The sequence below is a fragment of the Pleurodeles waltl genome, chromosome 2_1 (assembly GCF_031143425.1).
Source record: "Pleurodeles waltl isolate 20211129_DDA chromosome 2_1, aPleWal1.hap1.20221129, whole genome shotgun sequence".
Lineage (NCBI taxonomy): Eukaryota > Metazoa > Chordata > Amphibia > Caudata > Salamandridae > Pleurodeles > Pleurodeles waltl.
In genome coordinates, this window is record NC_090438.1 from 374,100,473 (window position 1) to 374,124,484 (window position 24,012).

Below are 24,012 nucleotides of genomic sequence, written 5' to 3' on the forward strand. Positions count from 1 at the left end.
GTCAGAACATACCTGCTAGTTGCTTTACTGAAAACTGAGACTGTTGTGAATCTTTTGCTCCATTCGGGACAGTCTTGCTGTTTGATCTCAAGTTCCCAGAATCATTTAAAAGCAGTGTCCAATAGTTATGGTACTCAGGCTGCTCTAGCCACGAGCAAAGCATGTTTTACCAGCTCAAGTGTTATTGAGATTTGTCTGTATATGATCTACCATAAATACAGTAAGAACATTGTGTTGCACCAACCATAGGTTCTGTACATGGCTTTGTGATTTTGTGCATTGTCCAGAAACCTAAATCCTTTTTCTCTGACTGAGAAAAACGTGCCAAACCAAGCTAAGGAGATTGTGACTTTGCTAAAAACCCTTGTCAGTTGCCCCACGCAAGCCTGTCATAGCGTCAACAAAATGACCCACGTGGAACTGCCTTCCGCATTGATCTGGGGATCTCTCATCCTGCTTTGGCCCCTGTCAAAATCTCCTTCTACTCTGACCATTTTGTCATCTGTTAAGCTAAAGCAAGGTATTTTTACTGTCTTTTCACATTGTCTAAGATCTGCCCCTTTTTGAAGGAACTTTGCTATATAGATCTGTTTTACGATGAAAGAACCCTAACGCTGTCTTCTCCTAGTTTTCTATGACTTAAAGACTTCATGTCTTCAAGTTACTGTTGAGGCAAGTGAATCCGGTGAAAACCACTTTGGATATCATACGAAGCTGTAGCAATCAGATTAACCACAGCTCTGTAATTCCTCTTGTCCAAAAGAAACTTTCATCATTAATTCCAGCCTACAGCAAAACTTGAATGGTTCTACTCCAGGCATAGCAAAGCCCTTCACCCATGTAAACACAATTTGTAACAGCCATAAACATTAATGAGTTACTACTGTGAGTCTGTATTTGAGGATCCCAAATAGTACTAGGTGGTTGGCTAAATTTGTATCTGGACTGCTCCTCCCTTCACCTTTGAGTTTTTGTGCTTTTTAGAGGATACACATGTCCTCCTTTTTATATACCATTCTGGGGTCTTTAGGTTCTTGACTAGTTTGAATGTAGTTTCTTCCATGCCCTAGCACTAGATAAGCATAGCGTTCTGCCAAAGTAACCAAAGGTAGAGCCAAAGACTACCCCTAAATCTTTACCTAGCCTATTTGTCTACATAGGTGGATTTGGGTGATGTAGAAGTTTGCTTAGAGTGCCCTTGCTCTTAGCCTCTGTTTCTGTCTTTCCATTTACTTCCCATGCAGAACTATTATAGAATCTGTTTCACTATTTACATTTCTGAATGTACCAGCTTAAGTGGTTTCCTATAAACCTAAATGTTATCACTCTTTTTCTTGGAACAACTTAGGCGCAGCTCCTTCCATTTCCAATTTAAGTTTAAAAAGCTAATGGGTTGCAGTTACTTATACTTTGATATTCATTTATACTAAGCTATTTAGACTATTCGAGTTGTAATCATAAGTTTATGCAGCTAATGTTTAGTTGTGTTATTATCATTAAATTCACTGTGTTGTTTTTTGTTGTTTTTGTTGCCCCTTAGAATACCTCCTCCAATCCTGTTTCTTCGGACTGGCGCTTCCCCAGCTCCAAACAAGCACCCCACCATCTATTAGCAATCAAGAAATTAGGTGCGGGCTTGAGGCAACAGGAGGCCAGAGATCAGCATCAGGCATCATGCGTGGTAGGCAGGCTTTTTCTCCCATTTTATCAATACCTTCTCCTTTATAATGACCCTTAAGGATAAGGCAAGATGCCAGTTGCCAGGGTAAAGTGGTTGTCTTTTCTATGATGCATTACAGACTCCTTCTGTTGCTATGCACTGACATATGTAAGCATCGGACATTCCACCTGTGGGGTACTTGAATAGCTCCTCTGGGGTGTGCTTGAACACCCCCAGCCCAATGAAATAAGTGATCTCTGTTCATGATTTCTGCAGTTCTTACAGTTCTTAGCCCAACCACCAGAACTGTGTGCTGCATATATGCAATGTGCTTGTAAGTCCATAAAAGCAACTACACGCAAATGTTGCATGCAATATCAAAATAGTTTAAATTAAGTGTGCCATAAATGTTTCTTCCTATTGCTAAATTGGATGGCTTAACCCTGATCTGCAGGAGAGCTTTGGTTGGCAATAACCAATCTCAATAGCCTTGGCTCACCATTGTAAATAATCATGGTTTGACATTCAATTATATGCTTGTCAAACAAGGGAGGATCATTTAGGGTATTTTATTTAGAGGTTGATGGTTAAATTGCTTTAGCGAAAAACGAATGGATGCTCTATTAGCTCACAACTTTCATCTCTTGTTTCATTTGGAAGTTGGGGCCTGAAGAGTTCCATTCGGCACCGTTGTTGGAAAACCTTCACTGCCACACATTCACTGATGGACATGTTGTTTGTCGGGAAGCTCACTGTATTGAGGTTGGAGGTTCTCATGCCATGTTCAGTGACTTTTTTTCCTGGTCAGGCCACCGTGCTTAGTATGGCTGTAATGGGCAGGAAACCTGCTCAAAACCCTCATTGCGTGCTTGAAAAAAACTCCTCAAGGACATTCATTTCTTATTTTAAAAAAAAATACTTTGGGGTTCATCTTCTGAAAAAATAAAGTGCCAGCCATTCATTGTTCTTTTTTTTTAATTAAAACGATTCCTGCCGTGAATGAGGGGAGCTGCTTTGGTAAAAAATAAAAATGCAGGCCCAGCGAGCATCCTTATCCGGGAGATTTACATATGACGGCTTAAGTTCGGTGGCTGGACTGGTGAAGGCAGTGACCCTGCGCTATACCTTTTTGGTGACCATCACGCCAGCATCCATGTGACGCTCAGCATAATTTATGCTGGTTTTCCTGTATGTATCTCAAAGATTGATTTGGTTTTCTCGAGCTTCTAGAAATGTGGCAACTTTTTTTTCTCCTGGTCTTAGCTCATGACTTTAACTTTGTTACCCATCTTAAGTTTGTTTCAAAAAGCAATACTAACATAAAAACGCTGGAGACACGGTACTATGTTTTTAAGATGTCATATCACTCCTAAATTGCAGAGATCACTGATTATTCCAAGCTCGTTTTATATCTACTTAGATGTGCTTGAGTGGAAGGATGCTGAGCCCTTACCCAGTCCATTGGCATGCTTCATGTCGGGGAGCACTCCTTATGGGGAGAACTGTACAGATTCCGCAACCTCGTTATCAGCCATTTATTGGTGCATTTCACCCCTGAATGAAAACAAAAGCTGACGACATGGATACACTAAATATCTACTAGGTCACACATACACTCGTTTTTACTTCAATGTTTCCAAAGAAAGGTTCACACTAATGCCATAGTCGAAGTTAATGTTACTTAAAAAGTCACTTTGTAAGTCAATTGCAGACATCTGTCAAAGATGCTCAATGAATCACAAAACTTACCCCCTGTATAAGGCTTATGAGTGCAAAATAATGTACTCAATGTGAGAGTTATAAATCTTGCTGGGAGGCTAGCACCAATGGATCTCTAGAATTCGGTGAGAAAAAGAATGCCACAAGGTTTTCTGCATGATAAATTTGATAAACAGAGGCTGTGATGTGATTCTTTCCTGCAACAAAATACATTACACAAAGAAACATGACCCAATTTCCAGAGACGCTTCCTGGTGGGCAGAGATTGAGAGAAACTATTTACCAGACAGAGTCAGTCAGAGTCCCTGAGCGTATTTATGAACTCCTTTCATGTGGTTATGCCTCATAGAGTTCATGTGTGTTATTGGCAATCGTCCTTGATTGAACAGGGGTATTTCACTCTCCTGAGCTACTTGACTGAAACATAACACCATGAGCCTGTTCCTACAAATTAACTGACAAACGTTTTCAGTCAGCAAGCCATGCAGGATTCTGCCAATAACTATAGTCCTAAGAGACTGAAATCTAAATGTTATGTTCTTTCCTCTGACATTCAATAAGTATTATGACACAAAACTAACACAAAGAACATGTTCCCCAGCAGAAATGCAACTGATGTAGGTGCATAACTTAGGCTCTTTTCACATGCTAGGTGCACGCTTGTGTAATGTTGTTGCATCTCACTGCACAGAATTACCTCTCGTGCTCGTGATTTGCCCTTAGTCATACAGCAACGTGGCTTGGTGAAACTTAATTCTGTGTACTCTCCTTTTCGAAATGGGCTCTGGTATGTTATGTAATGCTATGTTATGCAGATTTGTAGAGTGCACGGTCATCCAAGAGGGTAGCTAGGAGGGTAGCTAGGTGCTGAGCAGGCGTGAGTCTAGCTACACTTGGGGCCCAGTTGGACTACTTGAAATGTCAGGCTTTCAGATTCTTGCACAATTCAAGGATTGAGGAAGAGGCTCTAATTTGTAGCAGAAGCTCATTTCATGCTTCAGGAGTGATGTAGGAAAAGGCTTGGCCATCGGATCTGAATTTCCATATGCGTGGGATGTGTGCAAGTAGGCGTCTGGATGAGCAAGGCGTCTGGAAGGTTCGTGAAAGCAAGTGTGATTGTTGAAGTGTGCAAGGCCATTTTTATGTAGTGTCTTGAAAGTGTTGGTGAGGAGTTTGAATTGTGCTAGTTTGTGAACTTGGAGCCTGTGGATCTCCATCAGGTGTGATGTGAAGGAGGTGTGGGAGGTTGAGGACGATTATGGCTGCTGAGTTCTGAATGGTATGCAGCTGTCTGATGAGTTTTTGTTGATCCTGGCATAAAGGGTGTTCCCGTAGTCCAGTTTTCTTGTCACCAGGGTGTGTGTGATGATTTTCTGTGTGGTGATTGGGAGCCCTTTGAAACTTCCTCAACATCATAGGTAAAAGAAAGCAATTTGGCATAAGTAGGCACCAGTGAGGGTAATATCTCACAGAGGTAACAAGATTTACAAGTGCAGGGTCTCTTTTTGTTGCTACATTGTATTCGTAAATCAATCCATTTACATGCGTATTTTTGGCTTGCACCAGCAAGTGGCTTTGCAAATCGTCATTTCTCTCAACATTCGTAATGTAAGTGATCATGCACAGTCACTGCATTGTTCTATTTATCCCCCTTTCATTGCCAGGACTGATCTATATAACCATTCAGTCACTGGTTACTATGTAAAGTGTTTCCTGACATTGCTGTAGTGCACATCTGCCATCAGCATGGCCTCGTCACAATGTATATTATCCTTGGGGCACCTTACAACATGATTATTAGATTGTCATTGAAGTGCGTGCCATCCTGTGATGGTATGTTTTATGTCCTGTGTTCTAGTCTGTATCTCAGAGTAGACAGTGTAACTTGCATTGTGTGAGAGTGGGAACTGTATTCAAAGGAAAAATTAGAATCTTTAGTAATGTTTGATGACTGGATGTCAATGTCTAATTTATTGGGATGTGAATGTATGATTTGCTATTGACAAATGTTGATTAGAGAGCTCTTCCCATTCTTTGTGCAGAGTTTATGTTGGCGACATGTTATTTCCCTTAGAGTTAGAGACAATGAGTGTCGCGTAACAGTCTTTGTGGCCTAGCTGTTCTGTGTTGCATGTACTTGGGGCGATCTGATCATAGTGTTGTCTGTGTGTGTGTGTGTGTAAGACTAATGTGTTGTGATCATGACACATTTCTTAGAGACGGCAAATAGACCTCTTTTGAAGAAAAAAGATGCCCTGTTCATGCGGACATCTTTTTTTAAAGTTTTATCTTGAACCACTGGCATTACACAGCACCCCTCGCCAAGGCCTGTGTGTAAACCATTTTAATTTATAGCAGCAAATGTAAAATCCCTCGCCTCACCTTTGACACATTTAGGTTGAACAAAAATGTTCAAACCTCTCGACCTATTCCGATTCATTGCAGTCATGATATCACCTCAAACGAAAGTATTCTGCGAAAGCTAAACAATGCCAAATGGATTTTCTTGACATGAAAAGCCAAATGTATTTCATCTCTTTCATCTTCAGCTTCCCATTTCCTCGGAGTACGACCTTGGTCAAACATCTATTAAAGTTTGCTTTTGATCTCAAGGCCCTATTTCTGAAAAGAAAGTCAATCTGTAAAATGGCCGCCGACGGACAATCGCACGATTGTTTTGTAATGTCGCTGCCGCCCGTGAGTCAATAGGATTCTCTGCTCTTTGTGATCGAACACTGCTCCTAATGGGACAATCATTTTTGTGTCACAGACCACAATCAAAAGGAAGCATTCTTCAGGGGCTGCTAAGTGGAAAAAATCCCTCAGGTCACTGGAAACTTGTTAACTGGTCAATCTGATGCCCTTTTTTTCCTTTAATGGAAATTACTTATAATTTGATAACAGGTAACACGGTCATTTGTAATACAATTTTGTTTTGAAGAAGCAAAGTCGGTTCGTTATTAAGGAGACCGATTCATTTCTAACTCAAGAACAAGAGGGTGGTCTAGGAGAAAAAATGGAAACGCTGTTGGAAGCAGCATCAGGTGAATGAACAGAATGCTGCCTCTCTTTTTCAATTGTTGCGCAGCATGTGCTATGCACATATACACCATATTCCGCCTATCGATCTGCATAACTATCAATTAATGCCTGGGGCGCGGTAGTTTTTTGTAACGCTTTGCTGTAGCATAGTTCAATGTTCTCGATTCACTGGGCTGGATCACAAAGCATTTTGGATTGGCGCTATGGCAGGGCGTCGTTGGTGAATAAGGTACCGCTTGCTGCAAGCATTTTACCAAACAATAATGAAAGCAGATCTATGGAGGTGATGGGAGACAACATGTGTGCCCTGTTAAGCAGGAAGACTGAACATGAGGTACAGCAATATTAAAGAATGGCATCATTTTACAATTACGCACCCCAATATCAATATTAGAGCACGTCAAACCAAGGCAAGGTAACAAAAGAACAATGCAAAAATAATACAAAACTAGTATACAACACAGCAACAAAATCCAACACACAAAATCCAACAAAACTTGTTGTGTTTTTATTTAACTCTGAGCTCTGTAAATGCTGCTACATTTCCAGCCAAAGACAGCTTTTTCCTTTAGATTTCCAGTGACAAACAATAATTTACTACTGGCAAAGCTTGCAACAAGCCACTTCTTCCGCTCTTCAACTGTGTAAAACACCAGTAAGCCCAAAACTGTGGCAGATACCATGCTTCAAATTAGCGCTTTCAGTGCTCACGTTATGTGATCCAGTCCAAATACTCTAAAACACAGTGAAAGGATGTACCCTAAATACTCGTGTTATACTGATTGTTGACTCCCCCCCCACCCCGCAGACATGGCGAACTGCCCCATACTAATTTCATTAAAGCTTAAATCTACAATAGGGAGTTATGTGACATCAAATGCCATAGTGAGCAGGACTGTACTTAGCTACTACTAGGCAGGTCGTTTCTCCTACTTATTTAACAGATAGGTGGACTGGCATGTACGTAAATTAGAGTACTTCTTAACCAATGCTGTGCATGGCCAGAAGAGCTGGAGCACAATCAGATAAAGGCCAGGAGACTGACATGTTACAGTGCACCCAGCCCTACCGGCCTTTCAGAGCCACTGATTTTTCCAAATTACTTTTAAATAATTGGGTCTCTTTTGGATCTTACAAATATAACATTTTCCCTGACCCTGACTTAATGTAAGTCTCTACCAGAATTAAAATTACCCTAGATCCAACCACATTTTAGAGCACTCTTCTCCCGTCGTGAAAAACCCTCTAAACTGTACCACGTTTGCAGTGGTTGCCAATCTACCTTTTCCATTTTTGTGATTGTTACAGACACATTGCCACTTTTCCCCCACTTTCTGTTTTCCTTTGCTGCTGAATCCACCATTCCAGGGCCACCGCTGCTCAGTCTCAGTAAAGCAGGTTCAGCGGCTGTTGTATAGCAGAATATTTATAACAAAAATATAATCTAACATAAATATTGTGCCTTAGATGTTATTTCCAAAAATATGGTTCAATTGGGTGTAGATTTTCTCTTACTAATGCCAGTTGGCAACTTCTTTGTTATTGATATTTGAGAACATAGTATTTGTGTCAGAGAATATTCAAGTTATTAAATTCTGGTACTATATCCCAGTGACAGCAGTGATGCAGTGGCCCTTCCTAATATAAGGTTAACCGCGTGTATATCATACCTGAGCACATATCAACACTGAGCTGCATTTCAGGAATGGATTACAACTTCACAGGTCAAACAGTAGCAGAAAGATGATTTGAGTAGGAGCTGCCCTGAAATGTCTAAGTAGAGAAATGTCTGTATGCTCTGTGCTAGCAGAGGTTTTTCCTGATTATCTAGGAGTCATACAAGCTTCTTCTCTCAGATTAATCGAAAGTATCCCTTGCCTATCACACAAGTCCTACCGCTGGATTCAGTGCCACTGGTAAAGGTTTTGCATCCCTGCATCATTGCTAATGACAGCACTGGGTCCTTGAAATGTATTGAAGCCAGTGCTTAGTTTGAGCCAGAGGTTTCTGGTGCCCGGCACCAACACTTAATTGGCAATTCCAGCACTTATGGCAATCTGCCACATTGTGGCATTGTGTGTCTAATTTAGAGATGAGCACAACAACAGTTATTCATTAATTCCATAATCATTACAAAATGTCATGTACCTGCTGCTCAAGCCGTTCTTATAGCTTTGGAGGCTTTGAAGGGTCCAAAGCGTCAGAGTTGTGGGAGTGTGAGGGTTTGTGATTTTGCTGGTACTGTCTTTGTTAGTGCTGGCAGGGGCAATGGATGGAGTAGAATGATGTAGCCTCCTGACATGGGCCCTGGTTCCTATTTATTTTGTTTACAAATTAAGCACTGATGCCTAAACCAGCATTATGTTTGTTAACTGATACTTTTTGTTTTCTGGAATGGACTTGGTTTTGATGAACTGTTTTTGCCAATTGTAGCAACTATGATTAAAATTAATACCACAGTAAATTCAAGTTAGGTGGTAAAGGAGGTCTGCTTAAGGTCAATTCAGGTACTTTAATTCTACAAATACTGTCCAACTGTGGTGTGAAAAAGGTAAAACTGTTCTGCAATTGCATGGTCTACATTCTAGTTGCAGAACATGCAAAGGCGCATATGGTTTCACGCACCTGTGTCGGCACACGGCTTGGATTCAATGCCTATTGACAAATTAGTTGTGCCACCGATGGACTTGTGTAGTTCTTACTTTGTGGAGATGGTAATAGTTGCTGGACAGCAGCATTATCATTATGTGGGTAAAGACTTATCAGTCAGCATTGGTCTTTGGCAGTAATCAGGATAGAGAAAGACAGAAAAGGAAGAAAGGAGGAGACAGAGGGAGATAAAACAACAGTTAGAAAGGGAGAAAGTAAGAATCAGAAACAACCTGCAAGAGTGAGATAAAGTAACAGGAACTTCTGAAATGTGGAATTAAAAGGCATGAGGTGGGATCAAGACTAAGCAGCCTTGGTGTGTGGTATCCTTGGCTATCAGCCATGCCAGTGGTGCGCCTGTAAAAAAACACTTTGGCTAGTGCTCTTATTTTTTTAAACAAATTTGGCACTGACCTTATCCAAGAGAACATATCTTGTAAAGTGGTGGGTGAGGTAACTGAGTAGCCACTAAAGGTCACACCAAAGTGAGCTACTGCCATGGGCCCATGGGAACATTCCTTTAAAAAGGTATGCTGTTATTTTGATGTCACCTCGAGTGCATATATTTATTTCGCATTACCACAGATTAATTAATGATGAATCACATGGACTCATACAACAGAGGTAAGTAAGATTGTAAGAAAAAGCAATAATAGTTCAAGAATAGTCTGAGAAGTGTTCTATCACCACTGGACCTAGGGAATACGAGGAAGAAGGAGGCAATTACAAAGGCCTCAACTGCAAAACCTCTAAAACCACTTTATCGCAAACCGGAAAGATTATTTGGAATCTGAGCAACATCGTCTACACATTCTAACTTCTTCCAAAAGTAAAGAGAGATTTTTTTTAGCGTTTGGAGGATAAAAAATGAGTGTCAAGATTTACCGTGAAATTTTAATTGAATGCAAACTAGATTTTATAATGCAGCAGTGATGAAAGCACTTCCAAAAGTGTCAGGTAATCATTATGTGTTATTAGCATCCTGGTTTGGAATAGAAAGCTGAGATTGGCTCAGCCAATCACAAAGCTGGCATTAACTATTAGCATGCATTCTAAGTTCAGTGATTGACTGAGGGCATTTATAGGTGAGGTTCTGAGGTAGTTGAAGCTGGGACGTGAAGAATGGAGCAGTTTATATGCATGTCAAGACTGTGGCCCTCATTACGGTCTTTTTTATAATTGCGAAGTGGGTGAAAACAGGTATTCCTGCCTGCATCTGAATTACAAGTTGTACATTTAAAATGCACTGCCATTCTTCTTTGCCTATCCAGTCTTGAGCATGTTGCTGAAATTGGTGCATGGACAAAGGCCCAGTAAGAAGAAAACATCATGAGACATCTGTGGGAGTCAATACAGCCTCTCCAATTCCCAAGGTCATTCCCCCTTGTTAAGGTCAAAACTTGGATTTCCCTGGGAATTTTGCCCATGTAAAATACTGATTCATGTGATGTCGGTTCTCCCCAGAAACGAAATCTGAGATTATGTTTCTGACAATCTTGTACTGATACCTTCTGCTTGGGTGAGACTCGCAGGTCTGTAACAGCTGTTTTGTGGCCTATTCCAAATGGGAACAATGTCAGCTGGCTAATTACTTGTCAAGAAGGACAGGAACAAAAGCTAGAAATCCTGGCATAGCTAGATCAATAGCATAGATATATTTGTATATTTAATGTTACCTTGGAATTTGGTGGATGCAGGGCAAATGCAAAAAGCACCGTATATCCTGTCTGCCCTACTTAGGGTCCATAGAGACCCAGTGCACTCTAAATAAAGTGCAAGCACATTCTTTGTTTCTGGTGAGTGTCCAGCATCCACCAAAGTCCAAATGTGACACTTTGTCTTGTGCATAATTAAAGGTCTACTACATAATTTGATATGCTTTCAAATAACTTTGAAATGCTTTTAATTTTATCTGCAACAAAGTTCTGTTTTTAATTGACAGCAGTGCTTTCAAACCTTACTGCCAATACAGTCCAGCATTGTAGACTATCAGGTGGTGACACAGGAAAGTTTCAGAGCAGACATTTGACCTAGTCGCTGTCAAAAGGCTGACATAACACTGGGGGAGTTCTGGGCCACATCGAGGAGATATGGAAAAGCAGGAACTGATGTTGGCACATCAGTTGACTTATAGAGCACCTTGATGTTGTCACATCAGGCGGGTTGTGTCGCAGTAGAGGTCACTTGGCACCATCTGGAGGTGCTGGGAAGCGGTTGCTGGGGAAGGTTTTTCAGGCTGGTCTGGCACCTGAAAAAATGATCATGGGATGTGTAGCCTACAGGAAGATGCCTCCATCAGAATCAGTCCATTTGACGTGGGAGGGAAGCAATGTTCATTTGGGTTTTGGGTGTCAAATATCGATTGTTGATTTGTGGAATGTTTTGGCAGATAAATTGTTCCCTGCAGTCGAAATCATGAGTTGTTTTTCCGTGCACCCAGGGCCAATCAGAAACTGGGGCAAAGAGCAGCCGTATCATACTGGACTTGAATCATTGTAGTATTCTGTTTGGCACCCGTGCCCTATTCATTACAGTGCAGGAACTCTTCTGAGTTTAATTGTATCCCGAGGACCTTTAAAGATGCAAAGGTAGAGTGGGACTTTTCTCCAAAGGCTAACACTGGCCATGCAGCAACTATTATTGTTCTGGGTATGTTCACATAGCAATCTAACCAAAAAATGTGATAAGAATTTGCATCAGTCCATTTGACAACCTCAACAATAATAGCATTGATTCGTACGACACACATCACTGTTCCCAACAATACCCACTAACTGTTTAATCTTGTATGAAAAACCTTTAAATCGCATGTTCCTTTTCTAGAATAACATGAATAATCACCATGTCTTTATGTGGCTAGAAGTTAACAGCACGTGCCCATGAGGTGCGTACTGCTCGTCTGGAAAGAGCATTAATGAGAATCTTCTTAACACTGGTAATAACCAGTGTGTGCATATAACCATGCTCCACTTATGGCACTGGTTGCTCAAATTGGCACGACAATTTGGTTATATTGCATGCCTCTTTACTGGAATAACGCGAATAGCCATGTCTCTCTTTGTGACTAATAACTAACACTGGGTATTCGTAAGTACTGCGCTACTTATGCCGAATGCGCCTCATCACCTCATCACGGGTAGTAAGCTCCATGTAAACGTATGTATTGCACAGTGGAACCCATGTGATACAATGCTGAGCTTTAAGTTCACCTGGCACTGTGCTTCTGGGACACTTCAAAGATGACAATATGACATTAAATGCTAAAAAACAAACAATCTGATGCTAAGAGCAAACACCAGGCCCTGTTGTAAGACAGTCACAGATGCCACTGGCCTCATTCTGAAAAAAACAGAGCCAGGCCCTTAAAGCCAAAGCTGTGTTGTCACCAAAACCTGAAACTGAGAATCATGCGAAGGTCAGAATCATGAATCAACCCTCTGGCTCCAGTAATGCCTTTAGGATATAAGATTACTGTCAAGCGGATCTCACGCCCTTGTTATAAAAATACTAGAACATTGCATGAAAATAATACATTCCCATGAGAAAGAACAAACAGGAAAAGGGAAAAATACAAATGTAAGCGCGATCAATCAGCAAAGAGTCATTTCTTTGCTCACACCGGGGGTTGGATTACATGCATTGCACCAATGATGGGCAATCTTGAGCTGGCTCCTGAGGAATTCTGCACTGACATAGCACTGGACGATCAGGGCATGATAACATTGTCACTCACTGATCAGTGCAAGAGCTTCACTAGCACTGATAGGAAATTAAAATTCGTATTAGTTTGCGGTCCAGATGTCACGGCAACATTTTCCGTTCACCAGTGAATGCAAAGTGTGTTGTTCACCCTTTTGGCCTTTACCTATACTATATTTTTCTGCACTATTGAAGCAAAGAACAGAAGCCCAGTTGATCTCAGCTGTAATCACACCACATTTCCGCTGTTTGAGAAGTAGTTAAAACTCAACATTTTATCACATGGGTTCTGCTCACTTCATTGGAGTCAAATGAAGTCAACACTTTGTTGAAGAGGAAATCGACAGCATTTTTTCAAATAATAATATTAATAGTAATAATAATAATAATAAGCTTTATTGTTTGGTTCATTACAAACCATTACAATTTTGATAAATATACTAAAATGTTAAAACAGCATTGGAAGAGGGAACACAAAAAACATTTTTACTTTGTGGCCAAAAGACCTGTGTGCAGAAACAAATCCGCCAACCTAAGGAACAATAAAAAGAGACTTGCAAACCATTGCAATTTTGTTAAAAATACAAATAAATTAAAACGATATAACAAGTAAGGACAGAGAAATATTACTTAGTGGCGAGATGGCCTTTGTGCCAAAATAAATCCACCAGCTGAAGGCTCATTAAAGACAAACTAGCGATCATATCAAATTTGCACCTAAAATGAGACAGCCCGGGCAAGTTTAGTGCTCTACAGGCGTTTAAAACAACGTTAGATTAAAAAGGTGAGTGGGAAAAACTAGAGATATAGGGCAAGATGCTAGAGCAAGAGCAAGAGCAAAATGATAGCAGCAAGGTTGTCACAGTCAATCTGGGTCTGTCAGCCAGCATGGCAAGTCCACATTGGAACTGGAAACAGCCCCGGTAGTGATAATCCTTTGAGGCCTTGGGTTAAAGATGACAGAAAAAGAAGGCGTCTGAGTTTGTGACAAAGAACTAGTGCAAAGTCCGGGTAATAGCAGCAGTTTGTTGACAAAGTGCTAGTGCAGGGTCCGGGTAGTGGCAGCAGTTCATCGGATGAGAGATGCAATCTTGCTGCTTTCGTTAGCAAAAGGGACACGTTAATGAACGAACAAAGGCCCCTTCGGAGGCAAACACAGAGGTGACTCTCCATGTCGAGAAAGCTACTTTGAAGGATAGGATCCAACTAAAGGTGTGCTAAAGGAGAGGGGTCGGCCCCACAGCGAAACCCTTGGGCGCCACTATTTTAAAGTTATATGAGAATATCTTAAAATTTGAATTAGATGCTTATGCTTCAGACCAAGACTGTGAGAAGCATATAAACTCAAATGGTTCTACGTACTTGGTTGTTTCTCACATGGTTCGTGTCTATGTTACTCATATGCCCACGTTCACAATTTTCACATATTATACTTTAGATGTGAGTTTTGCATTCAGGTTTTAATCAAGTTGTATTATTTTGTTACTGGCAGTTATACATCAGGTTCATCATGGTTTTTCCGGTCTAACAATAAGTTATGAAAAATGTGAATAAGCCAACAACCTTCCTTCCATCTCAGCCGCAAGCTATAATTAAGCTACCTGCCAACCTGCTCACATCAAAATCCCCTGCGCCTCTGTTCCTGCTCCCAAACGCTGAAGATGCTCTACTAGATACAGTAGCCGTCTGAAGCACTCAAAACCTGTGCATTCTAGGAGACCTTTATATATGGTTTGACAAGAAGAATCTAAATTCAACTACATCTATTGCAAACAACCTTAAGGTCCTGCAATCTACAACAAATTGTTTTTGGCTCAACCCACTCCACTAGGCACACTCTGGATGTCATATTTGCCCACTTGGGTCAGGCCACACTTACAGACAACCTCAACCCCCAGTAAGGCGGAGCAACCACAATATCAATCACCTTCAAAACTAACTACAATACTTCAAAAACACCAAAAAACACACACTCACTGAATGGAAAAAACTAGATCTCCATAAACTCAACTCCCCTCTTGAAAGAACCCCAGTAAATATGCAACTTCAAAACATACACACATTCTGCAACTGGATCTCTACTGTACTGAACAAACAGATATCAATAAAGACCACATCCAAGGTTGATCACAAAAGAACACATGGTTTCATGTCAACATTGAAAGAAATAAAACACAACTCAATATATTACAATGCAAGCTGAGAAAACCAAGAGATGAAAAAGACAAAATCACACTATGCCACTATAACAGAGCCATAAGAAGAGCAAGCAGAACAAAATAAAAACAACCCTTCTTCACCCGTACAACTGAAGCCAACTGCCCTTCTAAGGAAGTCAACAAGAGTCTACCAGAATTCCTCAATCCAGAGTGCCAAAACACAAAAACGTCACAGCTACAAGACTTCTTTAGCAATATCCTTGAAATTAAGCTAAAACATTAGAAAGATAGAAAACTACCTTAAAGAGAACATAGACAACCCCACCCCAATGCATCATCCAACCAACATAGAATGAGAGGAAAGCAATAATCCACCACTACATACATTGAATACCCTCTCAGAAAAAGATTTCCTCATGATTATCATTGCAAGCAGACCATCAGGATCATCTTCAGACCTAGTACATCCAAAAATCATTAAAGTTGTCCTTCACACAACCTGTAGAAGAGAGGAACCTGGCTTCCTCTCCTCTTTCTTGTTGAATGTATGCTTGTCTTTGACCATGTACAGAGCTCTGCTTTCTTTTGGCTAAGCTTCTGCTGTTGAAATACCATACACATACATACATAGATAGATTCTTAATCAATACGTCCCTTCCTGGAACATAGGTTAATTCCCACATGAGCTGAAAATCTCCTATGTAAGACCACTCCTCAAAATCAAAACCTTGAACCCAGCAGACTACAGGCCTACATCAAGTAAACTCTTCTTAGGAAAAAGTATTTTGAAAGAGCAGTATTCACCCGACTTTCAAAATTTATAGATGAAAATGACTTAATATCAAATCAACAGTATCCTTCAGAACAGGCGGAAGTAGTGCCAGCCATCAATTCCATTTGAGATTACCTAAAATTGACAGTGAACAGGAACAAAGTGGCCACCAAATTGCTTCTGGATTCATCAGCTGAATTTCCCATTGCCCACCACCACACACCACTACAAAGACTCAAACACCTTAGATTATGTGAAAGTACTCTAAAATAGTTTGATTCTTACTTCCTAGAGCAATGTGTAATACACCTATCGTGTTTCACATCAGCGCCTCGTACCCAACACTGAGGCTTCCATCAAAGGTCCATCATGTGCCTTCTTTTACTCAACATTTATCTAACTTCATTACTAAACCTATTTAAATCATTCACGTCACCTGCTACAACTTTGCAGATGACACCCAAAGTATTCTAAAAAAGTATGGCCTGGAAGACCACTACAACTCAAAACATTGTGACAGCCTAAGCATCTTAAATACATGGATGATGACTTTCCACCTAAAACTCAATAGCTCAAAGACAAAGATCAGGACCTGTGGACAATGATAAAAATAGCAACCCACTGCCATATGACCTAAGCAACTCAAGTCCCCTCTTTTAACATTAAGAAAAGTCAGAAACCTAGGGTCACCCATGGATCCAGGCCTATCCTTGATACCGCGTAAACAATGTCATAAAGTGTATCTTCTACAGAATGAAAATGCTGCTTCTAATCTTCCCATAGCTAGGATGCCAACAAAAACGTAAATCATCCTCACACTTGGAATCTCATCTTGGTAAGTGCTTCATTGCAGGACACAATAACTGCACCTCGATTTTATCTGGTTTGGAAAGATGTTGTCTTTGAGCCAAAACTCTTCCCTCTGCTAAGGACCCCTAAAGGTAGCTTCTAAATTCTAGACTTCCACTCTATTGAAGGCCATTCTTTGAAAACAAGAGCCTTATGACTAAGAGAAGTCAGTTGAGACAAAGAGATGTCATAGGTTGTTGATGCTTTTCCACAAAGTAAGAAAAGAAGCCGTCAGGGATGTTGCATGCTGAACTATGATTGCTAAAACTTTTTGTGGCCCACACATTGCTTAAACAAATGTCTATAGTCCTTGAGAAAGTTATATGATTGGCCTTGACAGATAGAAGTTGCATGCTCATTTTTTCTTCTGGAAGCTAGGGTCATTTAACAATGAAGCAGGAGCTGCTCCTAACGGAGGAGCTTAGAGCATTTTGCTCACTGTCTGTTTAAAATAAAGTGGACAAGTTCAAGCAGTGAGAGGGCCAGGTCCAAGGCCCTCTGGCTCTATCTTGAAATCTCAGCTTTTCTCCTAGTTGTCAGATATTTGGTAGGTTGCATTACTTCCAGAGTTTGGATAACCCAATATCAATTCTACTTGATTAAGATTATTACGTACTGATGTGTTTCTTGTGCAGGAAAAATGCCAGCTAATAATAACAGGCTGTGCTCCTCTTGGAACAGGACTGAAGGTATTCTGTACTACAATGGGTAGAATTGCACTGGTGCCCTTAGTGAATAGTATGGGTAGTGATTACTACCAGAGCTAAAATTGCTGCTCTAGCAACATATACTCTTCTGTATTTCAGCTCTTGGGACTTGAGTATATTTTTAGCACTGCTGTTAAATATTTTCCTGTCAGGGTATCCACCCGTTCTCACTAGGAGTAAGTCCTTCCAGTTCTGTCTTTGTTAGTGTGGTTATCACAGGAAGTTCTTGCATTTATTACTGTCATAGGTGCTGCCATAGCATGATATTATGGTGCAGCATTGCAAGTGGTTTAGTTTAATAGGATTTGATGTGGTTTGGTGCTCTGCAAAATATGTACTATGTAGCAGCTTCACTGTGGTCATGGAGAGGCATCAGGCACGAATGCCCTACAGTAGCGGTGCCTTAGTCGCATCCGGCGTGTGGGTAAGAGTCCAGCTATGGTAAGTGCCATTTTGGATTGCCTGGGGCCCTCGCAGGCTGCACCAAGCATGTATTTATAATTACATGTATGTACAAGATAGCAGACTTGTTTGATTAAGCTGTGCTTTGCCATTTTGAGGACACCCACTATAAAAATTACGTTTCACAGGAGGAAACTTATTTTCAACTGCCCTATATTCTGAGTGAGGTCAGTTTCTCCTGTGCTGTGCTTGGCATTCTGTGGAGTGTGCACCAATCCTATTCAGTGACACATTAGCAGGGTGTCACTTGGCGGGAATTGCCTCACCTCTAGAGCAGCAACTCATTTGCTGCTTCTAATCATTCATCTGCTTCTCTTGCTTTTGTAACCCAGTGACTCCCGTTTGATATCAAATAACAACCATCTTTGCATTGCCCCAGATGACCTTTGTCTTCTCTCTGCCAACTTTTGATATTCTTTTGATCTTGTTCTGCCTTTTTACGTGTGGAGAGCTCTCTTCATAGCATGTGAGATGCTATCCTTCCTTCCACGTTCTGTTCACTTACTAGCCCTTGCTCTGTGGCAAGATGTATTCTGTTCCCTCCATGTGCACAACCTTACCTTGCCCCTTAGATGTTTGACCATGCAGTTTGTTTGACATCCTTGTCTACATATCAATTTCCATATATTTTCCAGCTCATCACCTTCTCGAATGACATTGATGGCATACCTAATACTCACATTTGATAAGATATGCAACTTGGGAGGTAACTTATGGGCCAGTGCTAGACATTATGCATATTTATGCCGTCTTTGAGGAGCACTATAGGCGTATGCCCTCTGGTTGCCATGTCATTAATGTCCACACCCTCCTAGTTTATGATTCTAGAAACTGATGGTCGAGGAATGTCGATGCCGTTGGTTTTGCCTGTTTTAGTTTTGGACCTCAACATCCACAAATATTTGGTGTGTGGCACAATATCTTGCTCAGATTTCATGTAGTGGCGGCGAGGTAATGTTCTGATACTTTTAAGTCCAGATAAGAGCTCCTCTTAATTTTGATGACTTATAAACGTTTTCAGTCAGACCTATGTCTTGCAATAAGAAGACAGGGGTCCAACGGCAGTTATCTACCAGAGTAGTTTTCTTGAATGGAAAGTATTTTCGTCTTGTAGAATCACCGTTTTCCACCAGAGATAAAGAACTACTTTTTCGAGACTGTGCTCTAAGTTGTTCATTGTTGTAGTACAGTGCTGTGCACCCTGCAGATGCAATAAGGTCATTGGATCTCATCTGTAGTATGCATCTGGCACGCTTTATTTGGTCTCTTTCGTGAAGTTTCGATAGATGATATCCTGAAAAATGCAGTAAACTTGAAAAGCTTTAGCAAAAACTTAATTTGACAGCACAATAAATGCAAACCTTTTAGGAAAAATTTCACTCTGGAACAGTGAAATTGGCCGTCTTATTGTGATCATGTCCCACCAAACCTGAATATACAATATTGTGAGACTCACTTTTCGTGCATTTTAAGTTCTTCAAGTGTAGACTTCATCTATTGCTTAATTTTGTACCTGGGCAGTGCCTTGGCCATTAACATTCAAAAATAGCTCAAACGCGAACCCCATTTTAGCAGGAGCTGAGCAACCGAAAATAGTTCTATAACAGCTTCCAATAATAGCGTCATCAAAGCTGTAGCCAGGTTTTGTAAAGATTTGCCAGGCCCACATTATTGCCATATGTATGGAACATGTGTGGGGAATTTTGCATCTTTGATGAGGCTGTACAAGGCTTAGAATATGCCTCGAGAAAGAGCTGGGAGGCCAGAATGATGGTGTGGGCTTTATGCAACTTTGATGATCCTTTAATGACTTAGAGATAGCTAGATTTCACTTACATACATTATAGACTACTGGTTCATTCATCACAATATTTTTTACATGCATGTATCTGTTATGCAGCACTGTTAAGATTTCACATCACCGGACGCGTCCTCAATCTTACATTAGCAAATCATATTTGACCTGGGATGTTTGATGTCACATAATCTGAAACTGTGAGGCCCAAATAGTTGGCCAATCGATTATTGTAGTGGAGCTTGGCCCAGCCTACTCTTCCACTGCCTGCTTTGAATGTTACTCATTGCAGAGGGTTGAACATTATTAATTGCAAAGTGTTGACTGTTAATTTAATGAAATGCTTTGTTTCAATTCGGAGCTGCTGTGCAAAGTTACGAGTTGCCATTTCATTTAATTAATTGCAGGCCCCATAATTTGATTACCGATAGCTCCTTCTTGTTAATTTACTTGTTCACAATTTAGACAGAAAAGCTTTCAAAGTAATATGAAGGGGGTAGGCAAAGAGGCAGTCAATTAAGAAAGCAGAAATATAATTATCTAATGTATGGATTGAACAATTCCGCTGGAACATAAGGCGTCATTCTTCTGGCACACTGTCCCGAAGAAAACTTACAAGTGTCAAGAGTTATTTCCAGACTCAATGCCCAAATATGACCTAAACGTCTGAAATGATTTGCAATAGTATTTCCAAAAGGTGAAAAAAATAAGTAGAGAATTTGTGGTAGTTCGCGACTGAGCAATTTAATGAACTCTCTAATTACAGGAGAGTATGTGCACTACACTGAATCACACCGGTGTGTGACTTTCAGAGTTCATGTTGTCTTTGACAATAGATTTATATTGAAAGCAAGCTCTTTGTGTTCACAGTGTGTTCTTGGAAATAGACTATTCAGGATGTCTTCTGATTGACGTCCTGGAGTCAAGGCAGTGTTGGCATCATGCTGCCCCACAGTTGGCACCAGCTGCAGCTAATTTTCTCTTCATCTCATCACATGTCATTTATCAGCCTTGGTGTAAGTGTACAGGGGCACTCGTCCTTCACCACTAAAAAGGCCAGTGGAATGCCGCTGCGTTGTGAGGGCATCAAGACAGGCAGCGCGGGAGTGGTCCTAATACTGCAATGAAAATGTACACGATGTAAATAGTAGAACATAGTACTGAGTCTTGAAAAGTACACCTACATTTTCTGTTTTTGTGATTTCTACAGGGTTGACAGCAGCTGCCATGGCTGAGGCAATGAAGCTCCAGAAAATGAAGCTGATGGCAATGAACAGCCTCCATGGGAGCGGGAGCCAGAACGGAACCGAATCAGAGAATGAGGAGCTCAATTCGAATGCAGGTAAAATATTAAACTCTAAAGTTTTAGCTGCTTAATATAAACACAACTGTACACCATCTAATGTAGCATATTCTCATTCCTCATCTCTCACTCCGCATGTCTCACTACTTATCCCTCGTCCTTCATTTCTCATCTCTCACGTTTCATCTGTTACTCCTCATCCATCCTGGATCTCGAGTAAGGAATAAGGGCTATAGCTGCTACTTTTCATTCTTACATGACCTCCAAAAAGAAGTTTAACAGACAAGCATGATTGGTAGTGTGTGTCAAGAACTGGACTGTGAAGGTCTCTGAAGTTCCCTTCATGATTGAATGAAAGAAGGGTGACCCCTCGCAGTAGCTATAGTGCCACCCTGCAATTAATATTCATGTGAAAGGTGTCAAGTGTCTTCTTAAGAGGGTCCCGTATAGGACAAAGTCCCACAAGCGAAAAACATCCTCCTTGGCAATAGTGGTGATTCTTGTTTGCAGATGATGGAAGAATCAAAGGTTGAGAGATAGCAACACTACCCTGAATGAGGATGGAGAAAAACCAGATTATAGAGCTTCATAACAAGAGGAACATCACCAGAAAATAAAGAAAAAAACAGAGACATAAAGACATAACATTGGTTCACGAGCACAACAAAACATAGAAGAATGTAAAGAATTCCAAGCCTTCCTCACATTGCAAAGACTCTCTTATGTTGTCCAAGAAGGGCTTGGCATCACAGGAAAAGTGATCGGCACCTCTGTGGACTGGAAATTTCAAACAACAAACACTAGGAGCATTGCCATCTTGAAAAGGCATAGAGTTGAAGCTAGTCAGGCCTTCCTCTTCAAGGGAATGGTGTCCTACAAGCATGAGAACAAGAATTCCTTGTTTGATACCCTTTCTCTTTCCCATGCTCTTGCTCAGCACCTTCTGCTCTCCCATGCCAGCACTCTTCACATCCTGCAAACAGCTGCAGAGATAACTACACAGACACCACAGCACAGTACCAGAGACGCTCTTCCTCCTGCTTGAACGTAGAGGACTGCAAACTCACCAACGCCTCCAGTGAACTGCGACTTCAAGAGGTGTGTTTTAAATGAGGTATAGCGTGAACCATGAGAAGGTGTCCTATCACTACAAATTGATAATCTCTACATGTCCTTTGGAGGGATCTTGTTCCTAGGAAAACATTTGATCATCTGTGGTGGAGGGGATTCACTAGCTAGGTAATTGGACAAATATAATATGTTTATGCTTTAGGTTTATTATATTTCGAGCTATCAATTGCCAGGCACTTAATGTCGGAAAAATATATGAAGCAAAGTCATGAAGCATATCTGATCACAAAGGCGCTCCTAATCCTGAAAATAAATAATCAATTGTTTGAGAATAGATGCTGCGTACAAAAAAAAATCTCGAAACCTTTGGAAGTGAGTATCATTTTGGATGTTGAAGGGGATGTTATGCTACAGATATGTACCTTTCGCCATTGGTGGTCTTTCTCTATTTATTCGAAATGTTTGATGATGCTTACAACTAATAGAACGCAGCTTTCTTGTATGTTGGTACATGCCAAATACATTAGCTTCCTGTTGCAATCATATTTAGCATCTTGTGTACAGGTCGTACAGCTTTGAAGTGTAGCCTCTTATTAATAGGAGACAGAATAAAGTGTCCAGAACGTTGCCTTAAACAAGCTAAGCCACATAGGTTTAAATTATTTTTAACTTACCGAGATCCTCACTAAAAAGTCCTATTTAGACACTGTGGAAATGGAAATGATGGGAATTACATTATCCAATATTAGGACAATGGTAGTGCATTTAGATAGCAACAAGATAATTCTAATTGTGAGGAGGAAAGCAAACACTTTGCCACTGCATGTATTTGTGTACTGAGTGATAACCTACCAATATTATTGGATATCTGTAGTGAGTCCGGGTCCACCTTCACTGCCACGGAAAAGGAAAGAAAACCAATGTAATTTTTGCCCCTCTCCAGTTTGGACACTGAGGCACACCAGCATGTAGAAACATGTGGACGAGAATCTGGCAAAGATTAGAATATAACGCAAATTATCTATATTGATCATCTGACATGACATAAGATTCAAAGTCTGAATCCATCACACACGCCACCAGTGCTAAACGAGTACCAACAGTGCTAAGATGTAAGAGAAGGAGTAACACGTGTCGAGACAATATTCCACACTTGGGCAAGATGGCACATGGATTACCGAGGCAAAAGGGGCTGCTATCATGATCTAGCCTCCCACCTCTATGTTTAATTCACTTTTGAGGTGAAGGGTATTTTTGACAGGACTGGCGTGGACTTTAACTAAGGACTGTGGTTAGAAAGAGAAGGTAACTTCGAAAAAGATAAATTGGTGCCAGACATATCTTGATCCCAGAGAACGCACCTCATTACTTTATATCAGAGTTCTAGATTTTCTATAGTCCCTTTCTCCCACACATGCCACTGAGCTAAAGGAAACTGAAGCACATCTTCACCTTCTTGATAGTGCTGAATTGGCATCCAGTGCCTTTGCTCTATTCAAGGAAATTCACTCTTTGCAACCAGGTTACTCTGATGATTAGCTGTTCATTGCTGGCAGCCTGGGGGGGCTCTCATGCCAACTCCCTAGTGACTATGAAGATTCATAAAGCAAATTAGACTTTCTATACTTTCTTTTTCACTTACAAAGCAAAATAAAAATGGATTAGAAGCACAATGATTTCAACACTCTACACATCAACAGTTGTCATAAATCAAACCGGTATATAAATGCACAAATTAATAAATGGGTGAATATTGTTGATATAAGCACCATAAGAACATGATTCAGGACCTGTGATGGACAAAATTATTAGCATGACTATCGCTCACTGGGGCATGAAGGCATATATGTATAAAACAAAGTTTATCTTTCTCTGAGAGCCAGTGTGATTAGTGTAGTGTATTAACAAAGGTTTACGTATAAATATCTTCAAGTCCGCAGTCATATCACACAATATAGGCACATTTTGTTTTCAGACAGGACCAATTCCAATTGCTAGAGGCTAAGATAAGATGTGATCATCATCAGATGGGTTTGACAAAAAAAATGCACTGATGAGGCAGTTCCCAGGGAAAACTAAAAAAAGAAAGGCTATAGAAATAAACAATGGAGCTGTAACAATGCTT

General features: G+C 40.6%; 1 protein-coding gene across 18 annotated transcripts in view; it reads left to right on the plus strand.

The window, feature by feature from the left end:
- DACH2 (dachshund family transcription factor 2) overlaps window positions 1–24,012 on the plus strand; it is a 732,802-nt gene that overhangs the window by 406,753 nt on the left and 302,037 nt on the right. For 10 of the 18 annotated variants that reach the window (XM_069212664.1, XM_069212678.1, XM_069212666.1 and 7 more), the window contains 2 exons: window positions 1,541–1,681; window positions 20,724–20,855. In XM_069212664.1, coding sequence (XP_069068765.1) covers window positions 1,541–1,681; window positions 20,724–20,855 — 273 coding nt within the window. The remainder of the gene's footprint in view (window positions 1–1,540; window positions 1,682–20,723; window positions 20,856–24,012) is intronic. The other 8 variants (XM_069212693.1, XM_069212715.1, XM_069212701.1 and 5 more) reach the window with 1 other exon arrangement.